Below are 25,581 nucleotides of genomic sequence, written 5' to 3'. Positions count from 1 at the left end.
GGTGGACACAAGACCGATGGTCAGATCTCGTCTCAAGAAGGTGGACTCAATGTTCAGATGTCATCACAGAAAGGTAGATCCCCAGCTGACGCTACCACGCCACATTCAAAGGGTGGACCTCCGGCTCACAGCGCAGATGAGGCTCCTCACAGTCCAAAGAGCAGGAACCCACAGGGGCCCGGCGCTGACCCCGCACGTGAAGGTGAAGGAGACAGCACATCTAGCGGTTCGTTCGCCAACCCAAGGTATGCAATCAAACGGGCACTTGAGATAAAGTGGGTGTGGTGTCGACATAAGGCACTACCACGAGAGTGCAAGGCTATGCCTATGAATCGTATATTTAAGTGCTGCACTTCACTGTCCTTCATGGCATCTGGTAACCCAAGGCAGCACTGTTCACCTCGCGTTTTATGTTTTGCTCACCACCACCACCACCACACAAAGCTCCCCCGTATAGCCTTTAACAGACTGTCGGGGCAAGACCATTATAGGGAGCAGCGCCTATGAAGGCCGGAATTGCACGCGAGGGAGTGGGGGGCCAGCGCCACGCTCTGCCGCCTTTGTCTCCCCCCGCAGTGCTGATGTTTTTCACGCCAATAAAAGGTGCTCGACCTAGGAGAGGCCCACAACCGTTTCAAATATCCGCCACTTTTGATTGGTCGTGAATTGAAGTTGGGTAGCTGGGTTTGTAGTGCAGTGTGCTAACAGCTGAGCCACCGCTCCCCCCCTCACACACAAAGATCCCCTGCATAGTCTGTTGGGCCAAGTGCTGTTAGCAAGCACCTATGAAGGCTCGCACAGAACACGAGGTGGGTGGCCAACACCATACCCGGCCGCCTTTGTCTCCCCAGTCGTGATGTTTACACACCGCACCAGGGGAGAGGTAGGAGAGTGCGTGGAGGGGAGTAGAGTGAGGTGAGAAGTCGGAGTGTGGATGGAGGCTTCAAGAAGCGAGTTACTGACTGCGGTTGAGTGACGGAGCGAGCGAGCGGACGACCGACTCGACGGGCGATCCTCCTGAGTGAACCGCCATGCGGACCCCCCCCACCCCACCTAACCCCCCCCATCCCCTCTCCTCACCACCACCACGCAGCATGCCGGGAGGCGAGCGAGCCGAGACGATGCGCCTCTACTTCCACGCCGTGCTCTCCAGGGACTTCGGCCCCTTCGACGACGGCAGGGACCGCGTGGTGCTGAGGTCGGCCGACTTGTGCCGTGATCCCACGTGGGATGAGGACGTCATGCAGCTGCACGTGACCGGGTGAGGGCGGCGGCGGCGAGGCCGGGAGCACCGAGGGCAGTTGCCAAGCCTGGGCAATCGGCGTGCGTCCACCTTGGTTAGGTTATTTTGGTTAAGTCATCTTTGGTTAGGTCCATCATGGTTAAGTCACCTTGGTTAGGTTCCACCTTGGTTAGGTTCCACCTTGGTTAGGTCACCTTGGTTAGGTCATCTTGGTTAGGACACCTTGGTTAGTTTGCCCTTGGTTAGGTCCAACTTGGTTAGGTCACCTTGGTTTGGTCACCCTGGTTAGGTCCACCTTGGTTAGGTCATCTTTGTTAGGTCATCTTTGTTAGATCCATCTTGATTAGGTCACCTCGGTTAGGTCTTCTTGGTTAGGTCATCTTGGTTAGGTCAACGCAACGGCTCTGGGGGAGAGGTAGGAGTGTGCATGGAGGGGAGTGAGATAAGAGGGGAGCGGTACTGTAGTGGTTAGCGCGCTGCGCTTTGAACCGGCGACCCCGCTTCGATTCCCACTCACGGCTAACACCAGTGACTGCCATTATCTGAACCGGTTCTGGGCCTCTCCTAGGTCGACTCAGCCTCAAATGAGTACCTGGTGCAGTGTGTTAAAATCATCGCCACTGGGGACACAAAGGCGGCCGGGCGTGGTGCTGCCCACCCACCCCCTCATGTGCCGTGCCGCCGTTCATAAGTGTTCGCTAACAGCACTTGCTCCTACAGACTGTTACAGGCTATACGGCGGAGCTTTGTCTTCATCTTTTTGATGAGAGGGGAGAGTTAGGAGATTGTTTGGAGGGGATTAGAATGAGATGAGAGTGGATAGGTAGGAGAGTGTACGGAGTGGAGTGAGATGAGAGGGGAGAGGCAGGAGAGTGTACGGAGGGGAGTAGAGTGAGATGAGAGGTAGCAGAGAGTGACAGGTGGGAGTGTGGATGGAGGCGAGCGACGTGAGACCGGCTGAACACTCTTCACCCAACTCGTATTATCTCTCTCTCTCCAACCCTTCACCTCATCTCTCCATCCCGCTATCCCAACGCGCATCACCCCCTCCCTCCTTTTCCCTCTTTCTCCTCCTCCCCCTACTCCCCCTCCTCTAGATCCATCGAAGACTTCGGTCTGCTCGTCGACGGCGTGATGGAGGTGAGCGTGAGCACCGTGCACAACAGGCGCATCGCCTACAGGTACGCGCTGCTCAGGGGTGACACGGAAACGCCCGAGTTCATCTGCAAGGCCGACGGCGCGAGAGTCGGTCGCCTGAACCGCAGCATGCAAGTCTGGGACCAGTGTATCCAGCGCAAGGGTGAGTTGTGGGGGGGGGGGGGGGGGGGCGGGTGGTGGGGGGTTTCTTTCTCCTTCGTGTCCGTCATGTGTACCAATGTAGCTGGGGGGCGGCTCAGTGGGTGGGAGGGTGAGTGGGTGTGTTGGTGAATGAATGAGTAGGTGGGTGAGAGAGCGGGTGACGGATTGAGTGGGTGAGTGGGTGGGTGAGCGAGTGGATTACTGAATGATTGGCTGAGTGGTTGGGTTGTTGAGTGGCTGGATGAATGGGTGGGTGAGTGACTGACTGAATGAGTGGGTGGGTGAGTGAGTGACTGAATGAGTGGGAGGGTGAGCGAGTAAGTGACTGAAATAGTGGGTGGGTGGGTGGGCGAGTAAGTTGCTTTAGTGTAACCAGGTGAGAACCCACGAGGCCAGGCCTGAGCCTCATTCTGCCAGGGCGACCTCTTGCCCCCACGTTGTTCATTGACGCTGTGGGGGGGGGGGGGGGTTATCTAAGTCGGCTTCACTCCCCATTCCTCCTCGTCCTCACCCCCGTGAACCCCCTCGCAGAGGACTGGCACCAGTACGACGACCTCATCCGTGCCCCTCCGGCGGGCGGCATCGCCGGGTGGCTGAGGAGCGCGGCGGACAAGGCGAAAGTCGCGAGGGACATGGAGATGGGCAAGCGCATCTCCGGCAGAGTCCACCTCGAGCGCATCCTCGGGTTCGTGCAAGGCTGGACGCGCCCTGGACTCGACGAGTTCCACTCACTCGTGGAGCAGCTCGCGGTCTGCTACAGCGAGGAGTGGGTCCACGAGGGCCACCACAGACCCTGGCATGGCCTGGACTTCGGCCCGCCGCAGGTGATGACCCGCCGGTTCGCCCGCACCCACGCTCGCCGTGCTCCATATCCCCAGCTGGACAGGTTTCTCTGGCACAGTTAATTTCTTTGGCTGCCTCTCCACCCCCTATCGCCGGTATCGCTGTGCTCTATAAGTTTCCCCCCCGCCCAGGCCCCAACAATTATTTCTGTGCTGATGGTTACCAGGAAAACACAACAAATAACGTTCATGAAAAATCGCCGTTCCCCGTTGACTTGCTGCATTGTCAAAACGTAGTCTGGGAACGATTGGCGGCTTAGTGGTTAAATGACGGCGTCACGAGTGGATCGTCACGTCGCCGAGTTGACATCGCTGTGACGATGGCGTCATCAGCGGATCGTGGTGGTGACTACGCGTCACGAGCGTATCGTGACGTCGCCGCCGTGACCACGGCATCACGAGCGTATCGTGACGTCGCCTCGGTGACTACGACTTCACGAGCGGATCGTGACGTTACTGCGGTGACGTCGTTGCGGTGACTATGGCGTGACGTTGTTGTATATGTCGGATTATGTAATTTTTATTAAAATAATACAAATCTATAAAATTTTAAAAAAATACGTAATTCGCGGAAATTATGCTAATGTATGTAATTATATGTATACATTATGATAATCACGGATATAATCGTATTAATGTATACAAATGCTTGTGATTATGTTAATGTGTGCAGTTATGATAATTAGGCTTAGCCTCGTTATCCAGAGTTATATCAATCAGGATAAAACTATTATCTTTGATTAAACATTTATTGATTATCTTAGTGTGTTTATGTTATGTTAGGTCTCCAAATTCATATCTCGACGCAGGATACAGTTCTTATAAATAAGAGTTTTGCATGGACTTGGAAAGAAACACTCAACCACTTTGTTTTAAGCAATTTTAATTCTAAACAAACATATGACACTCTAATATGCAAAGGCAAAAGTATACGTCAATAGATTCATCGGCAAGATTATGCAATTAACGAAAATAAATGACTAAAACACTTCTTATTCATGTAACTCGACAGCAGCAACTGCTTTGCACGATCAGTTGATATTGAACGCACCACCTTGAACTTGCAACCCTTTCGAAAGACAAAGATAACTTTTTTGAAATAGTCTTCTTCGTGTGCGTGTTGTGTGCGAGTTGTATTGTTCCCTTGATAATTATTGTTTTAAGCAGAGGCAGGGCGCTCTGTCTGAGCTTGTGGGGTGGGGGAGGGGTATACAACCAGCGGCCAGAGAGGTTCCCTCTCGCTTAGGCGTGGCCGCAACGAGCCCGTCTCCCGGCTTTCTCTCTCCGCAGCTGGATTGAGCGGCGTTGGCACAATATCCTCGAAGAGGCTCGGTGGCGCTCGGTGGCGCTCGGTGGCACTGACACTCTTGCGTTTCTACCCTTCCTCGCGGCTGATTGCTCGTCAGTGCAACTCTGTCGGCTCATACCGAACTCAGCCCTTAACGACCCCTCCTCGTCCCATCTCCCCTCGGGGCACGGCACCTATGGTTGGTGTTGATGCCTCGGCAAGCCTCCGTCCCAACTCCCTTGCGAGCCTCCCTCGCAACGCCGCGTCGCAAGCCGAGTTACAAGACTGAGCGCGACTTGAACCAGACTGCACTGCGTGATGTGCATTTGTGCTTAAAACCCAAAAACGTGAACCCCTCCCCTCTGCGCATCTCTTGCGAGAGAAACAACAACAGAAAAACAGACGCCCCCGGAATGCCAGGCACAGGCCCCCCCCCCTCGCGACCCTTTGACCCCTCCTCCCCCTGAGTGGGTCATCCCGAGGCCAGACCCCTCCACAGATTTTATGGCTGGCCTGTTTTGGTGCCGAACCGTGGGAAGACAAAGGTGGCTTGGGAGGCTTTGGTTCTATGGGATACATATTATTTTAGTTGTGCATGGTTGACCTATTTTGACTTTCTATTTTTCTGGATGACCGTTGTTCTAATACTTAATAATTATTATTCGGTTTGTGATTTACCACGGTTATTACCACGTGTATTCCTAGAGTTCATTGACGTTTGTTGTCTATCTGTATACAGGGATTGCACTGTTTTACTCGAGTAATATTTTAATGTTCTGAGGTTAAGTGTAACTAAGTTTCTACTTAAGCTTTCTTGACTGCTGGAATTCGTATTCTTTAGTTTTTGGTAAGGTCATGTAGATAGAAAGATACAATACAAAATAATATATATGCGGTGAGTACGAGTAAAATAAGGGGATTACTAATAAAAAGCCCCTATTGTAGGCTGCAGTCATATATCGTTGGTTGGTTCTTTTTGTTGAGTTTCTACTTTTACCGTTGTAATGCGGGCGTAAATGGGCGGGGCGGATATGACGATCCAAGAGGGAGGAGTCAGGGTGACGTGGGGGAGAAGTTATAGCGGGGAGACAGGAAGCTATCTGGGGCAGTCGGGGGAGTGAAGGGTGGTGAACACGTTGGGTGGTCGCCGTGCCTCAGCCTGGTGGCTGAGGGGCTCATGACGGCGCCAGCCAGCGGGGTGGAAGAGAGAGTGGAGGATTGAGGTTGGAGATGGCGAGATAGCCACAGAGGCCACGAAGGGCTGAGGTAGGAGATGGCGAGATAGCCACAGAGGCCACGAAGGGCTGAGGTAGGAGATGGCGAGATAGCCACAGAGGCCACGAAGGGCTGACGTTGGGAGGTGGCGAGATCGCCACGCACGGAGGAACAGGGAGCAGCGATGGAGCTGCTGTGAGAGCAGCCAGAGGGCTGCACCAAGAGCCTGCAGCGGAGCTGCAGGAGCGTGGAAGGCTACGGGAGCGAAGGCAGATGTGGGGCTGCCAGGGAGAGAGTCTCAGGAGGAGTGCCGTGTGGGAAGGAGAACGCGAACCCCAAATAAAGGACACGGAGTCAGAGAGAAGTGTCTGAGTCCTTTTATTACACTGGAGTCAGAAGTGAAACGGCATCTCAAAACAACTGAGAGAAGAAAAAAAAAGAATATTCCTGCGCCATCATCTGCTACATCATCAGACGACGACGGTGGACCTGCCTGCGATGGAAGAGGAGATCCGTGCTGGAACGAGTACGGGTCCGGGTGAGCAAGGTGTCGCCGCGTTGGTGGACCTGTCTGTGCCGGAGGACGCCAACTTACGATGGAGACAGATGGCGGCGCAGATGGAGACCTTGAAAATCGTGCTGGCGCAACTGTGTGAGTTCACCACGCCGAGGACGACGTCGGGGAGGCCCGGTGGTGATCCGTAGGCCTCTGCCTTTCCTGCGCTGCCAGCGCCATCTGCCACGTGGCACGAAAACGCCATCTTGGGCGTGGCAGGGGAGAAACGGCGGGAAGCCGCCATCTTGTCTTCACCGCGGCGGGAGGACGCCGCCATCTTCAACATCGCGGCGGAGAGGCAGCCTTGCGCTGCCATCTGGAGGTGCCGCGGGGTGAGCAGCCTGCTGTGAGCTGCTGTTTTCGAGGGGGTGCTGTGAGGAGAAGACGCCGATGCTGCAGCTGCTGGGGCGGGAGCTTCCCGTCCTGGCTCGGGTGCGTGACAACGGAGCAGTCAAGTCGCCGAACGAGTTCTGCGAGGCGTCTCAAGTTGCCACCCTGCCGTCCTCTTCTTGCTGCAGCCCCGGGCGAGTCGTAACGATACGCACCCGGCCTTAACACACACCTCACCCATCTTTCGAGGGCCGGGGGGCTATTTTGGTTTTCTCTTATGACTCGATTGTGCGGAGCACGGTTCGGACTGTGTGTATGTGTGTGTAATAACGATGAACGCGCTTTCTGCTTGTTGCTTGGTGTCAATATAAGTGTGTGCGTGTGTTGAGAATGGACGGAGAGTCTGCTGTGTTTGCTGAGTGTCAAATAGTGTGTGTGCGCTGCTGCGTGGAGTTGTTATCTTGATGGTGAAGTTAATTATTAACTTGGGAGCGTCGGGTATCCTGTGCTGTACCATCTCGTGGGTTACCGTGCGCGACGGGCTTAATTGAAAGAAAAAAAAAATTTTTTTTTTTGGTGTATTGTGCTGCGAGGTGCTGTGTGCGATGCGGTTGTTGCATGAGAGAGAATAATTGTGTTGTTGCTGCAAAGTTACGACAGGATTAATAGTGTGTTGGTTGCCTGCAGATCTGCTTGCTATTGTGCTTAAATGTACGCGTGTGATCGCGATATGCTGACTGCATGTGCTGTTATACCGTTCTGTATGGTTATGGGGTGCGATGCAGTGGTTGACTATTGGAATTGAGATTGTTATTATATTGTGCGTACCTGTTGGAAATTGGTAACAAATTCGAGGGGGACCCAAATATTTGGTTGTATGGTTGTTGTGCACACGAGATTGCGTGTATATTATAGAGGGGGACCCAAAATTTTGGTTGTATGGGTGTTGTGCACACGAGATTGCGTGTATATTATAGGGGTCATTGAGCTTTTTGAAAATGAGGGTGCGCGATGACGCCGTTGTGGGTGGCTTAGATGTTAATGCTAATGGGATCGTAAATGGGCGCCAAGTGGCGTCGTGTATTGGTTGATTGCATGCAGCCACGAGTTGCTTTGCGAGTTGGGTTGTGTAACTAATGTGGTTGGTAAAATATTGGTTAAAATTCCCCGATATGACTGCTGCGCGCAGCAAGCTGGGGCTGTGCGTCTATCGTTGTTGGGGTTGTTACAATAAGACGGGGGATGCATTTTGTGACCCCCAGCATAGGGAAGCTGGGGTGCACGAATGGAGAAAACTGGCCACGTGTTCGCACGTTGGGCCGCCATTTTGCGCGCACGCGGGGTATGGCGACGATGCGCTTTGCGGAAAGGGCCGCCATTTTGAGTGCGCGCGAGAGATTGCGCGAACGCGCTGGGCGAAGGGGGACGCCATTTTGAGCGCGCGGGATAAACCGAGGTGGGGCAAATATTCCATCTGTTATGCCTGCCATTGTTGATTGGGTGATGCACGAGTTGTGGTCACATCGGCCTATGGCTGATGGCTGACCTGACAGCCCGGAGGCGAAACCTCCGTGGTATGTCTTAAACTAATGGGCCATGTGCTCATATGGCTCGGGGAGTCATGGTTCAGTTGTGCGGTGGCAGACTGTACCTGGTGTGCCGGGGGCTCACGGGATCTGGGTTAGGGTGTTATTGTCTCTATGAGAGAACATTGCCCCGTGGGGGGAGTCCATGGGGTCTGGCATTGCTGGGGGATGAACCTTCCCTGGGCTATAAAGCATCGGACTATACGAGGCTGGTGTGTGTCCATCTCTGATGGGATAGTAAGGGAGGAGCATGGCCGAGTTGCTGCTCATCCCCGAAATTGCACTAGCTGAGAGTATGGTCAGTGGATGTTGCTGTGGGTTGACGACCACGGTGGGGGTTAGGGCGAGTTAAACGTTACCGCTGGGGAGCGTGGCTCTCTCCACGCGAGGGTGTGTGATTAGGTGTTTCGTTGGGTTGCTGAGAGTGACCGTGGGTACATGCTGTGTACGTGCGATGTCTGTGCTGGTCCTCAAGGGAGGACTGCTGGTGGGCAAGAGCAGGAAATTTTGTTGTTATTGTTGTTACGTGTAAATAATATTGTTGTTAAAATGTAAATACTGGGGCATCGATCGCGGTTAATTTGGGTAATTATTGGGGTTTTTTTTTTTAAGCGGGCCGGATTTACATCATCTCCACTACCCTGAGGCCGGGTGGCTGTCGTGTACGACATGCGGATGTGCGTTGTTGTGCTGTGCCTCAGGGGATTGGATTCTCCTTCTCGTCACAGATTCTTCAGCTCCCGTCGCACTGGGTGTTACCTGGTGTGCTAGCTGGATGAGGACTTGAAGGAGCAATTGAGCGCCGTTCGTCATTCCTGCTCTACCACTTTCTCTTTGACGTTGGACTTGAGCCGAGCGGATGGAACTGCAACATGGACACGCACTAAAACATCACATTTCTGGGTTGTGCGCGTTGGCCGTTCTTGCGTGTCAGTTGCCGTTGTTGTTCATTGTGCCATTCTTATTCTTGTTGTTGTTGCGCGGAGGACAGGCCGGTGTTCTGTTCCAGTTCCTGATACCTCCCCTTTCGTTGCTTGTGTTGTTGTTGTTATAATCTCCGTTGTGTCTGGGGGACTCCTGATTGTGATGCCTTCGCCCGCATTATTTTGTTCTGTTTCAGCCGAGGACGGCTGGAATTTTCTCTACGGGGGAGGGTAGTGTAATGCGGGCGTAAATGGGCGGGGCGGATATGACGATCCAAGAGGGAGGAGTCAGGGTGACGTGGGGGAGAAGTTATAGCGGGGAGACAGGAAGCTATCTGGGGCAGTCGGGGGAGTGAAGGGTGGTGAACACGTTGGGTGGTCGCCGTGCCTCAGCCTGGTGGCTGAGGGGCTCATGACGGCGCCAGCCAGCGGGGTGGAAGAGAGAGTGGAGGATTGAGGTTGGAGATGGCGAGATAGCCACAGAGGCCACGAAGGGCTGAGGTAGGAGATGGCGAGATAGCCACAGAGGCCACGAAGGGCTGAGGTAGGAGATGGCGAGATAGCCACAGAGGCCACGAAGGGCTGACGTTGGGAGGTGGCGAGATCGCCACGCACGGAGGAACAGGGAGCAGCGATGGAGCTGCTGTGAGAGCAGCCAGAGGGCTGCACCAAGAGCCTGCAGCGGAGCTGCAGGAGCGTGGAAGGCTACGGGAGCGAAGGCAGATGTGGGGCTGCCAGGGAGAGAGTCTCAGGAGGAGTGCCGTGTGGGAAGGAGAATGCGAACCCCAAATAAAGGACACGGAGTCAGAGAGAAGTGTCTGAGTCCTTTTATTACACCGTTAAGGAAAATCGTTAAAGAAAACGCGAGTTGTACAGTTGTTTTTTCCTGCTCTGCACGTTATCCGTGCATCTCCAGACATCTTGGGAATGTTAGGCCATCGACCTTTCGTCCATCTGGATATCTCTAGATAGTTTCTGACCTCTCTTTGCTCCGAAGTCTTGCCGTTTAATGGCATTCCACGTTTTTTCAAATGCCTGGTGTGGCATGTGAGGAGTAGCGGGTTGTTTTCATTATTTAATTTAAAAAATATATATATATATATATGTTGGCCTAATTATTCTTAATATAAATTTTTGGAAAAAGGGGCATAAATACAACAACGTGACAGCCCACTTCCCGCCCCCTGTCCCCCCCAATCACGTGCGTGGCAGGTCGACAAACTGGTGAGCGAGCTGGTGGTGAGGATCCTGCGGCCGCACTCCGAGTTTCGCTCCGATCCGTCGTGCCGTCCCTCCGTCGCATCCAGGGAGCAGTCGGCCCTCTTGGCCGCGAGCCTCCTGCATCTGCGCGACGTTCCGGTGCCCGCCGAGTGGCTGTCGATCGCGTGCCGCCTACTGGCGCCGCTGCCGCCACGCGCCAGCTGTATTGAGCAGAGCAGGGCGAGCGTCCAGGCGACGTGCGCCAAGCTGCGCATCCACCCTAGGTGAGTGGTGGTGGGTGGTGGTGGTTGGTCGTGATTGGTATCGGTTGGTGGTGGTTGGTAGTGCTTGGTGGTTGGTGGTTGGTGGTGGTTGTTAGTGGTGGTTGGTGGTGTTTGGTTGGTGGTTGGTGGTGGTTAGTGGTGGTTGTCGGTAGTGGTTGGTAGTTGGTGGTGGTTGGTGGTGGTGGTTAGAGGTGCTCCTGCTGCTGCTGGCACCGAGTAGTGGGGAGTGGTAGTGTAGTGGTTAGCGTGCTGCAATATTAAGCTTAGCAAATTTTTTTTCAGGTAAGGCCCACTATATAAGCAGCAGCCAAATGTGGAGAGGAAAACCGGAGGACCCGGAGAAAAATCCACAAGATCACGCCACAGTGACTCCATTTACGCCACTACATTTGAATGTAGGGGGAGCGGTGCTGTCGCAGTTAACGCGTTGCGCTACAAACCCGACTACCCGAGTTCGATTCCCACTCCTGTATACCAGGCGAGGTAGTTAACATCTAGCCACCGTGATGATGATGAGAGAGAGAGACACGCAGACTCCAAACATACAGCAGGCGTCAGGGTCGGGATCGAATCCATGACCTCCTGTATACCAAGCAAGGTAGTTAACATCTCCTAGCCACCGTGTTGATGAGAGAGAGAGAGAAAGATGCAAACTCCAAATATACAGCAGGCGTCTGGGTCGGGAGCGATCCCACGACCTCCTGTATACCAGGCGAGGCAGCTAACATCTCTTAGCCACCGTGATGTTGATGAGAGAGAGAGACACGCAAACTCCAAACATACAGCATGTGTCAGGGTCGGGATCGAACCCACGACCTCTATACTCTTTGGTTCTTTTGGTAAAGTCACGTAGGTAGAAATAAAATAAAACTAATCACGACGTTTCAATCGCAACACAAGCAATCTTCATCAGGTGGAACAACCACAGCAAGAAAAATTGCTGAAGTAGGCGAGAGAGCTGCCGTGGCAAGCGTTTATATAGGTAAGAAAAGGGGGAGGAGCAAGGGGGCAGAGAGAGGGGGGGGGGGGGTGTGGAGCAGGGGAAGGGGGGGGGCTGCGTGAGCGCTAGGGGGGGAAGAAGTGACCCTGGGGGGCATGTAGGCGGGGCTAGAAGTGAGAAGCTGAGTGTGGGACACGGGGGGAAGTTACTCGGAAAAATAGACTAGTATCAATGAGTGTACGGCAACGTGTACGGCAACACGTTGCCGTACACTCATTAATATGCTAATTTTCTCTGCCCCCTCCCTCTCTCCGTCCCCGCCCCCCCACTCTATATTTAAGGGACCGTCACAGAAACGACCCCTCTCTCTGTGCCGATATTTGTCCTCTCTCTGTGTGTCCTTGTGATGTCTGTCTGCTTATGTCTGTCTATAGTTTTCTATTTCGATTTTTATTGCTATTTCTTTTATGCCTGATGATGATTGCTTGTGTTGCAATCGAAACGTCGCTATTATTTTAATTTATTATTTTATTTTTAGACGTGACTTAACCGAAAGAACCAAAGAATAATTCCTGCAGTCACGAAAGCTCCAAATTAAGATTGAACCACTTCTACGGGGAAGTTTTAAGCTTATCTTTTTTCTCTCTCTGGCTATTTGTTCTCTCTGCCTGTGTCCTCTCTTTTGGAATGTTCACACTTAAATTCTAACTTAGCAATCTTTGAAATATGTAATCAACCAGGCTATGCGTTAATTGTGTGTTGACCGACTCTCTGTGTTGTGTTACATCACATTTCGATATTTTGCGAGGTTATTTAATTTTAGTGTGCCTTTCTCCTAATTTTCAAGCTTGTGTGCCGCGCCACGTCGTCATCTTACTTGCGCAGCAGCAACACGTTGCCGTACACTCATTGATATGCTAATTTTCTCTGCCCCCTCCCTCTCTCCGTCCCCGCCCCCCCACTCTATATTTAAGGGACCGTCACAGAAACGACCCCTCTCTCTGTGCCGATATTTGTCCTCTCTCTGTGTGTCCTTGTGATGTCTGTCTGCTTATGTCTGTCTATAGTTTTCTATTTCGATTTTTATTGCTATTTCTTTTATGCCTGATGATGATTGCTTGTGTTGCAATCGAAACGTCGCTATTATTTTAATTTATTATTTTATTTTTAGACGTGACTTAACCGAAAGAACCAAAGAATAACCACAAACAGTTAAGGCTTTACCTGGTTAATAACATCCTTCCAATGTATTCTTGGTTCTTTCGGTAAAGTCACGTAGAAGGAAAATAATAAAATTGTATTAATTTATGTTTAATATTTTTTGTATTGTATTATTTCCCTTCTACGTGACTTTACCGAAAGAACCAAGAATATGAATCCCTGCAGTCACGAAAGCTTTAAATAAAAAAATAATATCCTTCCAATGATTGCTTAATTTGTATCCATCTTCTCGTTTGAAGTTATGTCTATATATCTGATGGCTTCATGAACAAACCGTTGATAGTTGCCCGAAGGTTTACAGAGTACCTTGGTCTCGGAAAAAAACAATATCATGCGAGCCCACAGCGTTATAACAATGGTCAGCCACGGCATAGGTATTGGTTCTGCCGTGTTTCAGATCTGCCTTGTTTTCGTGAACACGGTCCGAGACATGTTGTTTCGTTTCCTTAATGTAACTGCTACCGCAGGTACAACTCAGTTTGTAGACTCTAGGATATTGCATGTCTTTCACAGATGGGATTAGATCACGGATTTTGTGTACTGTATTGAATCGGACCTAGATCTCCCTAATACCAGGCGAGGGAGTTAACATTTCCCGCTCACGGCCACCAACACTAGTGACGATTATCTGAACCGGTTCTAGGCCTCCCCGAGGTCGACTCAGCCACAAATGAGTACCTGGTGCAATGTATAAACATCGCCACTGGGGAGACAAAGGCGGCCAGGCGTGGTGCTGGCCACCCATGCCTTCGCATGCCGTGCCACCCTTCATAGGAGCTGCTACTCGCTAACAGCGCTTGCCCACGAAATTCGATTCAGCCAATACGGATGATCTTTGTCTTCGTACTCCTGGTGGTGGTCTTGGTGGTAGGTGGAAACACTCTCTCCCGTCCATCTACGACCCGCATGCTGACGAACGTGAACGAATCTCGCTCATCAGACCCGCAACACCGACGCTGGGCCCACAGACCCCCCCCCCCCCCCAAAAAACTTGGCCTCTGTCGGTCCCCAACTCCGGTGTTTGTCCGCATCGCTCGGCGAGTCCAACGCTCGCCCGCGGGTTCGTTACGAAATTCCACGCCGTGTGCGCGTGCCCGCTCGCGTCCACAGCCCGGCTCGCCCCCCTTTCCCCACACGGTGCGAGATGCGCGTAGGCGGGCGTCGAGGACCCATCATGGCACAAGGAGGCAAAGCAATGGGACCTTAGTCTGCTGGCGATACAAGACGCTGGACCGATACTGAATACAACTACCGCGTGTTAATTATGGAAGGGATGTCAGGGGAAGGATTCCCACCAATAGGAGCGGGAGTGGGACGGTAGGAGCAAGCGAGGAGATAGAAGTGAGAACGGGTGGGAAGAGGGGATCTTGGAAGGAACGAGATTGAGACGGCTGGGGACACGTGTGGACTGGAGGAAAGGAATAAAAGTCGAACCCCCTGCAACCTTGTGTCGGCTTACCTTTACAATTACATGGACATCCCACCACTACACACCCCCCCACCCCCCAACATCCAACCGCCCATCCTACCCCACCCAGGCCTGTCGCCGTGCTGGTCGGCCTCTGCGCACGCTGCATCGCGGCCGGGGTCGTCGACTGGCTCCTGACTCTGCCTGTGCTCCACTTGCTGAGGGGGCACGTGGAGCCCTTTGGCCCCGTCGTGAAGGAGGAGGAGGAGGAACAGCAGGAGGACATCTGGGCCGGGCTTGAGGGCATCCCGTACGTCGACACGAGGAATCACATCCGCCAAGACGAGGAGGGCAAGCGGTAGGTGCTGCGACCACGTTGGGCGAGCGACCACATTGGCGACGGCACGGAGAGAGAGCGAGAGAGCGAGGGGTGTTTGAATGAATTTCGATGGGCGGCAAGGTCTGCGGTGACGGTGTCGGTTTCTCGAGAGAGCGAGCGGGCGAGAGAGAGAGACTTTCGACTTTTAAACAACTTTTATTGCTGCCAGAAGCAACAGCTGTGGAGCCCTCCCCATGGGCTCACCGTGGCCCCGCCCCCCCACCACGCCACCGACCCCCAACCACCCGCGCCCCTCATCCCCAGGCGACTGGTGGAGCTGCTGGTGGAGCACTCGTTCCTGCTCGACATGGATCGGCTGCTGTCTCGGAGCGTGCTGTGCGTGATGCCCTCCTCCGGCGTGGCGGCCATCGTGGACGTTCTGCCGCTGGTGCCCCTGGACGTCGTGCGGACGGCCTGCTACCGCCTGCGCGTCTTCTCGTGCAGGAGACCCACCAAGGCTGAGGAACAAGTGAGGAGATGAGCTCACTTCCTCCTTCACCAACTCACTCACTCTCTCCCTCCCTGACCCGCTCCCTCATTCCCCCACTCGCCCACTCTCGCATTGGCAATATGTATTTCGTTATCATCGGCCATGATCAATCAACTGCTGGATGAAGGCTTCCCCAAGCTGCTGCCACCCGTTCGTGAGCCTGTGGTCTTGCGGCAATGTGCCTCATGGCTGCACACACGCAAACCGATTCCATCACTCCGTCTCCCGGGTCGGACTTCCTCTCCGGACGCGTTCCATTCCCTGGCTGCCATTCCATTCGCGTGGCCGTAGGCCACGCGAATGGATCCACGTGCTCGTTTTTCCGTCTCTTTGTGCAATTTTATGTCTCTTTGTGCAATTTTATGTAAATGTCACGAAATTATTTTATTAAATAAACTATTATTTTTATTAACAGGTAAGGGGCTCACTGAGCTGCTACGTAGATAATTATTTCACAAGCGACCTGGCCATCACAAATAACAGCTGGACAAATTGGCATCATCATCGCCGTCGCGTGGACATTTCTAGCAGCAGCCAAATACTTCGATTTTAATTGTGGAGAAAAATCCACGGAACATACAGCAGGCATCGTCAGGTTTGGGATCGGAACCCACCGATCTCCTGTACACCGGGCGAGGCAGTTCCTCGCCACCGTGGCTCTCCGTCTCCCGAGTTGGAGGATCTTGAGTTCGCGCTGGGGTCAGGCGGGACCATGGGCTGATCAGCAGCGTGATGGCGCTAGTGAATGGTAGCTGGCGGTTGCAGGTGCACTCCCGGAGCTGCTTTGGGGGGCCCTGTGCCCCAACGCTTTGAGGGGCCCCGCGCTTTGGGGGGCCCAGCGCGTGGACATCACGGCGTCAGATGCAATATTTCCGGTTTAGTTTAAAGGCGTCGTGATGGTGGGTGGGGGGGATCCACGTGGTTTTCTCGACGACACCCCCCCCCCCCCCACTAGAGACAGCGGTGTGCGCTCCGATCGTGGTTCTCCCACCCTCATTCTTGTTCGTCGTTGTGGCTTGGGGACCACGCGCCCCCTGCTGGACATCTGTGGCAGGCGAGGGGAAAAAAATAGCTTTGCTGCTCATGGGATTCCTCCTGCACCCATTTGTGTGCTCACTGTACTAACATGGAACGTATGCACCGTTATAACGAGGAATGCGTGCACCGCTATAATGGCGCGCCCCATCTGCGTTCCAACGGCGCACGCGTTCCGCGTTGCGTGCGAAACGCATCGTCAGTGTGAGCGCCGCAGCACGTGCAAGCGGCGGCTCGCCGTACAGTGACGTCACAACCCAAGCGGATAATGCGCCCGTGCACGCGGTTCTCTTTACTCGCAGGCCCTCGTGGAAACGCTACAGAGTGCCACGAGTTCGATCGAGAGCACTCGGAGGAAGAGGTAAGGAAGCGGACAATTTAAAACCACATGGTGCTACTGGCCATGACATTTCCCGATATGTATGTTTGATCCTCAACGTTCATTCGGTCCTCACCCCTGCGCTACCGTGTCGCTCGGCTCAACCGCACAGTGCAAGAAAGTAGTTCGTTGTCATCTGTTCTAAAGAACTCACTATAACGGAGTCCGTTACGCGTTACAACGGTGTGTGCGCGTTCCGCGTTGTGCAGAAAAGTGTTCCAAAATGTAAGAACCGCCACCGTACGGTGGCTCCGTCATCGTTTATGTATCCCCGATGGCCACTTCTATACCTGATGTTGTCGGGCTGTGTCCGGGTACCCTCGTCCTCCCACGGCGTATCTCCGGGAATAGGTCGCCAGGGCTGGGAGGCGACGGCGTGGCCGTGCTGGAGCAGTCGACACGTGCCGTAGAGCTCACCTGCGCGGTGGCCCACACCTCCGCGGAGATCCTGCTCGGCAGCCTGAGGCTGCTTCGGGCCAGCGTGGACGCGGCAGGACTTGAGTCCGCCAGTCGCCCGCAGGCACCATCACAGCCATCGCCGTCACCGCCGCCACCACCGCCAAGAACACCGTTTCAAAACCAGGTATAACAGCGTGAATAAATAGGTGTTGGTGTTTGCGCCTTTCTGGCAATAATAAAACAGGAGTTGTTGTAGATGTTAAAACACCAAATCTAAACCTTTTGCAAGGAATCGTGTCTGCGTTGACCACACATGGTACTTGTGGTAAACATGCAACCAAAAATACGCTCTGATATTATATGGGCATTGTCTTTGAAACTGATTGGTCTACACCAGAGACAGCCTTCTTTAGGGCCTAGTCTCACCACCAGTGTCAAACCAGAGATTGCCAAAAGGCGAACGTTACCAAGACAATGCACGTATCAGAGCAGCTACAAAATGGGACCTTTTTTGGCAGTATCAAATTATGAAAAAATAAGAACAGGTTTTGACCTTTGGCAATCAAATAGTTACTGCTAGGGGCAGGAGGTGAGACAGCCGAGGGCTTGGTCCCGCCATCAGTGTATCATCATCATCATAATTGTCAAATTGTCGGCCGGGCGCTCCCCCCGAGGTTTTTTTTGTTCTTCCACAGACGCAGGATGGCTCCGGGGGGCCAACGGCCGACCCCCAGGGCCCCGTCGGGGAGCCAGCGGTGCGGGCCTGCTGGGAGGCCCTGGAGCGGGTGGCGCTGTGCGTCACCACCCTGCTGCCCGACCGTCTGCTGGTGCCGCAAAGCGCCAATGCTGCACTGCAGGAGCCGCTCGAGCTGGAGGTGCCTCTGGGGTTCATTTCGTTTCCCCCTTTTTTCTTTTTTTCCCCACTGGCAAAGACGAGCCGAGCCAACACGGGACCTCTAACGTCATTGATTGACACGTTACCCCCTACCACTCCCGAGCTGATCCAAGCCAACACATCAATTGATACATCACACCCTTAATTTTTCCACTACCACACCCGAGTCAAGCCAAGCCACCACATCGATTGATACGTTACTACCTTTATTTTTTTCCACTACACACCCGAGCTGAGCCAAGACACCACATCGATTGATACGTTACTCCCTTTATTTTTTCCACTACCATATCCGAGCTGAGCCAAGCCACCACATTGATTGATACGTTATTCCCTATATTTTTTCCTCTAAGACACCCGAGCCGAGCCAAGCCACTGCATCGATTGATACGTTTCCCCCATTATTTTTTCCACTTGCACAACCGCCAAGCCAGGATGCTTACACTAACGTCATAACGGGTGGTTTATCCGCCGGCCGCTTTTCGTACTGAGCCGTGAACCAAACAAGGCGACTGAATTCTGACCAAGTAAGACTTTATTGGTCACCCCGTGTCCCTTATAAATCTCAACGTTCATCCTAAAAAGTCCCATTACAAGGGAGAAACACAAACAAATAGACACATTTTTTTTGTGCCCGTATTGAAACGGCTGTTCACCGAATGGACCTGAAAATTATATTTCCCTGTACAAGAATGTTGGGTTAAACCGTACGGGTTGAAAGGCCTAAATAATTTCGAGCCGAGCTACAGAATCATAACTGATTGTCTTCGATTGTAATCCCCGAGTAAAAAAAAAACTGCTTAAATGATGACGGGAATGATTCGAACCCAGGATCGCGGGCGTGCCAGCTCGGAACCACTGACCTCCGAGCCACCCCGGACCACCTACCAACCCGGAAATCCAAGTTCGAGTCCAGCTCACGGCCGCCACCAACACCGGCGACGATTATCTGAAACCAGTCCTGGGGGGCCCTCCCCTAGGTCGACTCGGCCTCAAATGAGTTGCCTGCCACGGTGCGGAAACATCACCAGGCAGTGCCGGATGAAGCTAGTGCTGGGCTTGTAGCATATGTAATAAAGGGGCCCTAAATAAATAAATCACGTAAATATTAAACACACATTTTTTGTTCTTGGTTCTTTCGGTAAAGTCACGTAGAAGGGAAACAATAAAATAATAAAAATATAAAACAATACAATTCTCACGACGTTTCGACTGCAACACAAGCAATCATCAGATGTGAAAAACACAGCAAGAACATTTGAAGAAAGTGGCGGTTTTTTCTGAACGTTAAGGAAAAACCGTGCAGTCACGAAAGCTTTAAATCAAAATTTACGCATTTTTTACTTGGACAATAATTGTAATTTCTTCATTTTCTATAGAGCCAGATAATACGAAAAATCGCTAACTTTAAACTCCCGGTCGTTCATAAAAGCTGAAGGCGGTAAAAGTCCTAAAGTAATAGTGCAAGTGCAAAATCACTGAACTGGAATTGTTAGCTTGAAAGCAGTTATCGCGGGGCCCTTGAAAGTGCGGGGCCTGTAGCTACAACATATGTAGCTATTACATATGTAATAAACGACTCGACCACGATATCTGGCTCGGTGTCCTTTATTTGGTTCGGTTTCTGTTTCCCACACGGCTGTCCTTTATTTGGTTCTTTCCACACGGTGCCGACTCCGCTGTCGCTCCCGTCACCGCCAACAGCCCCGCTGTTGGTCTCCGTCGCTCCCGTAGCTCCTTAGCAGCCCCGCTGCTGTCACCCTCACGCAGCCCCTCCGGCTGTGCTCGCTGCAGCCTCCTCTCTGGGTCACTCCCGTAGACTCTGACAGCCTCGTTGCTGTCTCTCTCTGTCGCTCCCGTAGCTCCTGGCAGCCTCACCGCTGCCTCCCTTACACAGCCTCCCTGGCTGTACTCGCTGCAGCTTCACTCCCTCCAGTAGCCCACTACTGTCTCCGGGGTTGGCCACCGCGGGCCGACGGTGCCACCCCTCCTTGGTTCGCCCGGCGTGGCCTCACTCTTTTCCAGTCTTCCACCAACTGCTTTCTCCTTCCGGTTTCACCGCTTAAGGACCCGAACCTTCCTCCCACGTCACATGACTCCACCTCCCCGTGACGTCACATCCGGAAGGTCGCTTACGCCCGCATTACACCACCCTCCCCCGTAGAGAAAAACCCATCCGACCTCGGCTGAACAATACCAAACCGTAATGCGGTGAACCGACCTTCCACACCAAGAACACCAAGCATGCAATATAACAGTAAGAACAACAACAAAAAGTAACATCAACGAACGTACGAGAAGCATGCAATAAATACGCCAGTAAGAACAAGAGCAACAACACAACACAACAATCAACGAAACGTAAGAGATTTAGAACGTGTGCGGGTCGCCGGCCCGTCCCGGACGGTCGGCGGCCCACCCGCAGAACGGGAACGTGATGGAGTTTGAGGAGTGACAGGGCGTAATCCTCCTGTCGCTGTTGGAAGTCCACCAACGTCCCGTGTCCCTGAAGGATTAGTCTCGGGCGTGTCCCGCGAATGTGCTTGCAGCGGGGTCGGAAGGGCTGCAGGGCTCGAAGTTCCCGCAGACCTGGCAGGCGCCCTCCGAGCAGGGCCCCTCGTCACCCTCGGTGTCACGGCCGGTCTGCCTGGAACAGGTACGGCAGGCGCTCTAGCAAGATCAATGGACGCAGGCAGGGGAGAGTCGGCAGCAACAGACCCCGGCAAGGCAACATTGGGAGATGACGCATCATGTAGGGGAGCAACATATGGTTTCAAGCGCGACGTATGAACAAACCAGCGGCGAGATCCAATTTGAACGCGCGCTGACTGTGGGTTGGGAACCTCGATGAGGCGGACGGGCCCTCGCCAAGGTTTGTGCAATTTAGGAGAGGTTCCCGGCCGTACTTGCGGACAATGGAGCCAGGCCAGGTCCCCAACCTTCCAGGGGCACTCCCCCCTGGAACGTCGAGCATACCGCTCGTTCCTGACCTGGGCTTTGGCCGTAGCCACGCGGGCATTCTCCCGCGCCTCCGTGACCCGGCGAACCGTATCATGAATGTACTCAGGGAGTGGTTTACGAGGTCCTCTCACCCCGGTTCCCAATTGCACATCCATCGGCGGCACGTTTTCCCGACCATACATAAGGTAAAACGGCGAATAACCTGTAGCCGCATGAGGCGTCATCCGGTACGCCGAAAGCACCCCAGGGATGTGCAGATCCCAATCTGATTGTTGTTCACTCACAGTATGGCAAAGCATGGCAGACAATGTCCTGTTTAGCCACTCAACCATACCATCTGTCTGCGGATGGTATGGGGATGTCCGTACTTTCTTAGTCCCAAGGCCCGCGCACACTTCCGCCAATAATTTAGAAGATAAATTTCGGCCCTGGTCCGTGAGGAGTCTCTCAGGCGCCCCCTTGTCCATAATGTACCCAAACAAAAAGGCGTCGGTAATGGCCGCGGCCGACTGGTCGGGCAACGGCCAGGCCATCGGCCAACGGGAGAGGTACTCAACCCCAACCAGCAAATATTTATTACCCCTCGCCGATGGTGGGAAAGGTCCCAATATGTCCAGTGCCACCAATTCATTAACCCGAGACACCTGTATTGACTGGATAGGCGGCACGTAAGGATGTTTAGGCGGCTTACGTCGGGCGCAATCAGGGCACGCGCGCACGTGCCCTACGACATCTGTCGCCATGCCGTGCCAAAAATAATGACGTTGCAACGTCAACAAGGTCTTCTGCACACCTAGATGTAAGAGCGTGTCACAATGGAGAGTTCTAATCAACTCGTATCGCAGGGACGTTGGTACCACCAGACGCCAGTGTTCCTGGAACCCTTCCCTCCACATAAGCAGACCATCTCGGAGAGCGGTTTCCGGCCCCACAGCCGTACTCTAAATCCCATTATCCCCCGCAGACCGCTTCCGCAAGGACAACAACGACTCATCCATCATCTGTTCCCGAATCCACACAGACCGCGGCAGATTCAAAACCCCGTCAGTTGGTCCCGGTTCCATCGGAGCATCCGACTTCTCGACGGCCAACGCAAGCGGCTGAGGGGGGGGGGTAGAATCGGTGAACACCTATGCGTCCCTGACGCACATTTGCAAGGGGCGCCGCAGCAATCTGGAAAGTGCGTCTGCGTTCGCATGGCGCACCCCCTTCCGATGGTGAATTTGGAAGGAAAATTCCTGCAGCGTGTCCAACCAACGCGCCAACTGGCCGGATGGCTGGTCCATTTTAAGTGCATATTGCAAGGCCGCATGATCCGTACGCACAATAAAATAACGACCGTAAAGGTACGGTCGAAATTGCCGCAGGAAAAAAACAACAGCCAGAAGTTCCCTGCGAGTGACACAGTAGCGGGTTTCCGCGGGAGACAAGACCCGGCTACCATACGCCACGACGCGCTCTACACCCCCTTTAGACTGAGATAATACCGCACCAATACCTGTGTCACTCGCATCCGTATCAAGAATGAATGGGTGATCAAAATCGGGATAATCCAATGTAGGGGCCGTAGCCAATAGATCGCGCAGACTCCGAAAGGCCGCCTCTTCCGGCTGTCCCCAAGCAAACTTCCGTCCTTTACCCGTAAGGAGATGCAAGGGCCTCGCGATTGTCGCAAAATTCGGCACAAATCTTCGATAATACGAGGCAAATCCCAAAAACCGGCGAACATCCCCCACGGTGGCCGGAGTTGGCCAATCCCGGACGCACGCCGTCTTTTCCGGATCCGTGGACACCCCCTCAGCACTCACAATGTGCCCCAAATAATGGACGGACCGTTGCAGCAGGTGGCATTTCTTTGGTTTGAATTTCAAATTCGCAGAGCGCATCCTTGTGAACACTGTCTCCAGCCGCTTTAAATGTTCATCAAATGTGCGGCTGAAGACAATAATATCGTCCAAATATATAAGACATGTCTCCCACTGCAACCCCGTCAAAACGAGCTCCATCAACCTTTGAAATGTAGCAGGGGCCGCATTCAATCCCATCGGAAGGCAGTTAAATTGAAATAACCCTTGCGGCGTACGGAATGCGGTTTTCTCCCGTGAGGACTCATCAAGGAGAAGCTGCCAAAATCCCGAAGAGAGGTCCAGTGTAGAAAAGAACTTAGCCCCCGACAATGCATCAAGGGAGTCGTCCATACGCGGCAGGGGGTACGCATCTGCCACCGATATCTTATTCAATTTCCGGAAATCAACACAAAATCGCAATTTGCCATCCTTTTTCTTAACCAAAACTACAGGAGCGCCCCATGGGCTGTTAGATGGTGATATAATGTCTGCAGCCAACATGTCTTTCACTGCCCCCCGAACGTGTTCTCGCGCAGCAGGACTCATCCGATGCGAATTCAATCGAATAGGGGCAGCGTCGCCCGTATCAATATGATGGTAAAGCAACGAGGTGCGCCCCAAATCCAAATCATCGGAGCTGAACACATCCGAATACGTCAATAACAATTTACGAACCGCACCACGTTGATCCATGGACAGGGAAGAATTTCCGTCACATAAGTCAGCAATCCATCGATTATCCGAACCCCTTGGCTCGGAAACACCAGCAACCACTCCCTGGCTATGCAGACAATCCTGAGTCGCAAATCCCGTAGTGGCATGTGCCACAACCGTTCCAGCCGGAACACGGACGCTTTCCACACCCGCATTAAGCACCTGTAAAAACGGTAATTGATCCGGCCGGACGATGGTCTGTGCCCCAACTAACGCCAACCCGGTTGTTATCGTGGCGGACGGTGACAACAAGACCCCAACTGCTCCTAGCCGATCAGGCAGGGGCTTCCGATACCGCAAGGGAATAAGCATCTGTGAGCCAGGTGGGATGTCCACAGATGCGACGGACAGCGCCTGCACTTGTACGGCCGAAGCAGGTCGCCCCCAGGGCGACGGCAGAAACGAGATTTGACGGCCACCCGGCAATTCAATACAATTCTCAATAATTTTGATCAAAATGGGCATCCTAGCCAAAAAATCGGTGCCTAATAAACAAGGAACCGCCAAAGATCTTGAGATTAACACAATGCCCGAGGCCGACACATCCCCGGTAGATATTTTAGCGTCCACCTGGCCCACGATACCCATGCTACCCCCGTTCGCAGCGACGCACGACCCGTAAACCGGACGCACGGCCCCCGGTGGGATGCCCAACAGATGGAAAATGACATCCGATATAATAGTCGCGGACGCTCCGGAGTCGACCAAAATGCGCACGTCCACCCCTTGTATAGACCCCGGTACAGTGGACGAACCCGTAGCGGCCGCGACGACTCTCCGTGCCAATTTGCGCCACTGCGTCACCGAGCGACAAGGCCCCGTCGATGGCCTTTCTTTAACAACAACATTAGGATCGCACAACGAAGGTAATGGGTGAGGTGCAAAGCCTTGCCGGGTGTCTGGTGCGTGCCGACTTGCCTGTTTCGGAGGTTCTTTGGTCGGCTTGTCTGTTGATGAGGCCTCCTGCTGCGGCGGACCCGGGACGCGGGCCCAGCAGTCCTTGGCGTAGTGGCCCCTACGGCCGCAGCGGAAGCAGTCGACATCGTTGCGCCGAAGCGCAGGCCTTGCATCCCGACGGCCCCGTACCGGTAGTGTAGCGCGCGGGCCCGGCCCACCGCGTCCCAACCATGGAGCAGAGGCGGCCGTCAGCTCCTGAGGGCCCCTCTCATCCGGCACGTAGACCGCCTTCGTAGGGTCCCAACCCAGAGCGCCACCCTCTGCGACGGGCCCCCCCGTCCACGCCGCAACTTGCTTCCACCGACGGAGGTTAAACTGCGCATCCAGACATTTAGCTGCCGCCCGGGAAGTGAGCTTCTCATGCCCACACACAGGCATGGGGATCCCCAGATCCCGAGACAGCTCAAGCATTTTACCTAAGATGAGAGGCTCGAGCAGGTCCGGTGGCGTCTCTGGATATGCTGCCATGGCCAGCTCCAGCACCGCACCCCTGAATGCCACGGGCGATTCCTCGGGTGCTCGTTGTCGTTGAGCAAATCGCCGATGCGCATCGTCAGGTGGCTCATAAGCGTCGGCCATTTCTTCAAAAACTCCACGTAAAGTCTTCTTCTTTTTGGCCGTTATGGAACGGAAAAATCGAACTGATTCGTCATCCAATAGAGTCGGCAACACTTCTAAGGCCTCAGCATCGGTCCATCTTGCAGAACGTACCGCCGCCAAGAATCTGCAGGCGAAAGCGCTCCAATCGCCCCCGATGGAGAATTCTTTAACTGTGGTAAGATGGCGACTCCGACTCCTCTTCACGCCGTCCTCCAACGATGGTTCCTCTGGTGGTAAATTCAAAATGGCGTCGGCCCGCGGCGTGGTCAAGATGGCGGTTTGGCGCCGCGGAGCGCGCAAGATGGCGGCATCGTGCCGCGTGGCTAATGGCGGCGGCAGGGCAGACAACGTGGCGGCCCGTGGACCACCTTCTGCCTCCTCCGTCGTCGTCCTTGGCGTGACGAGATGACACAGCTGCGCCAGGACGTCCTTGAGTGCCTCCAGTTGCTCCGCCATCTGCTGCCATCGTGGATCAGCGTCCGATGATGTTGGCGGGCCCGCTCCCGCGGCGACATCTTCAACTCCAGTCCCCGTGCTCGCTTCAGCAGGGCTCTCCTCCACCACCCCAGCAGAATCCATGGTTGGAGGGA

The 25,581-nt window shown here is 53.8% G+C and overlaps 1 protein-coding gene across 1 annotated transcript; it reads left to right on the top strand.

Annotated features, from left to right (window-relative positions):
• Positions 1-1,094: 1,094 nt before the first annotated feature.
• LOC133357224 (E3 ubiquitin-protein ligase RNF213-like) lies at positions 1,095-20,367 on the top strand. The gene is made up of 10 exons (XM_061575054.1): positions 1,095-1,261; positions 2,341-2,543; positions 3,074-3,366; positions 10,495-10,766; positions 14,466-14,693; positions 14,979-15,183; positions 16,542-16,600; positions 16,970-17,201; positions 17,713-17,892; positions 20,338-20,367. Exons 1-10 carry the CDS (start codon positions 1,095-1,097, stop codon positions 20,365-20,367), a joined length of 1,869 nt encoding a protein of 622 aa, XP_061431038.1.
• Positions 20,368-25,581: the final 5,214 nt, after the last annotated feature.

This window comes from Lethenteron reissneri, chromosome 57 (assembly GCF_015708825.2).
Source record: "Lethenteron reissneri isolate LAM-NWPU_2019-01 chromosome 57, ASM1570882v1, whole genome shotgun sequence".
NCBI classification, from domain to species: domain Eukaryota; kingdom Metazoa; phylum Chordata; class Hyperoartia; order Petromyzontiformes; family Petromyzontidae; genus Lethenteron; species Lethenteron reissneri.
The sequence above is the reverse complement of the archived record's forward strand: the minus strand, read 5'-3'. Positions and strand labels throughout refer to the sequence as shown.

What these genes read in the sequence shown, in the direction of transcription:
- LOC133357224 (XM_061575054.1), top strand. Translation starts at nt 1,095, where the DNA reads ATGCCGGGAGGCGAGCGAGCCGAGACGATGCGCCTCTACTTCCACGCC. An exon ending in ATGCAGCTGCACGTGACCGG is followed by an intron (nt 1,262 to 2,340) that starts GTGAGGGCGGCG and finishes CCCCTCCTCTAG; the next exon opens with ATCCATCGAAGACTTCGGTC. An exon ending in GAGAGCACTCGGAGGAAGAG is followed by an intron (nt 16,601 to 16,969) that starts GTAAGGAAGCGG and finishes CTCCGGGAATAG; the next exon opens with GTCGCCAGGGCTGGGAGGCG.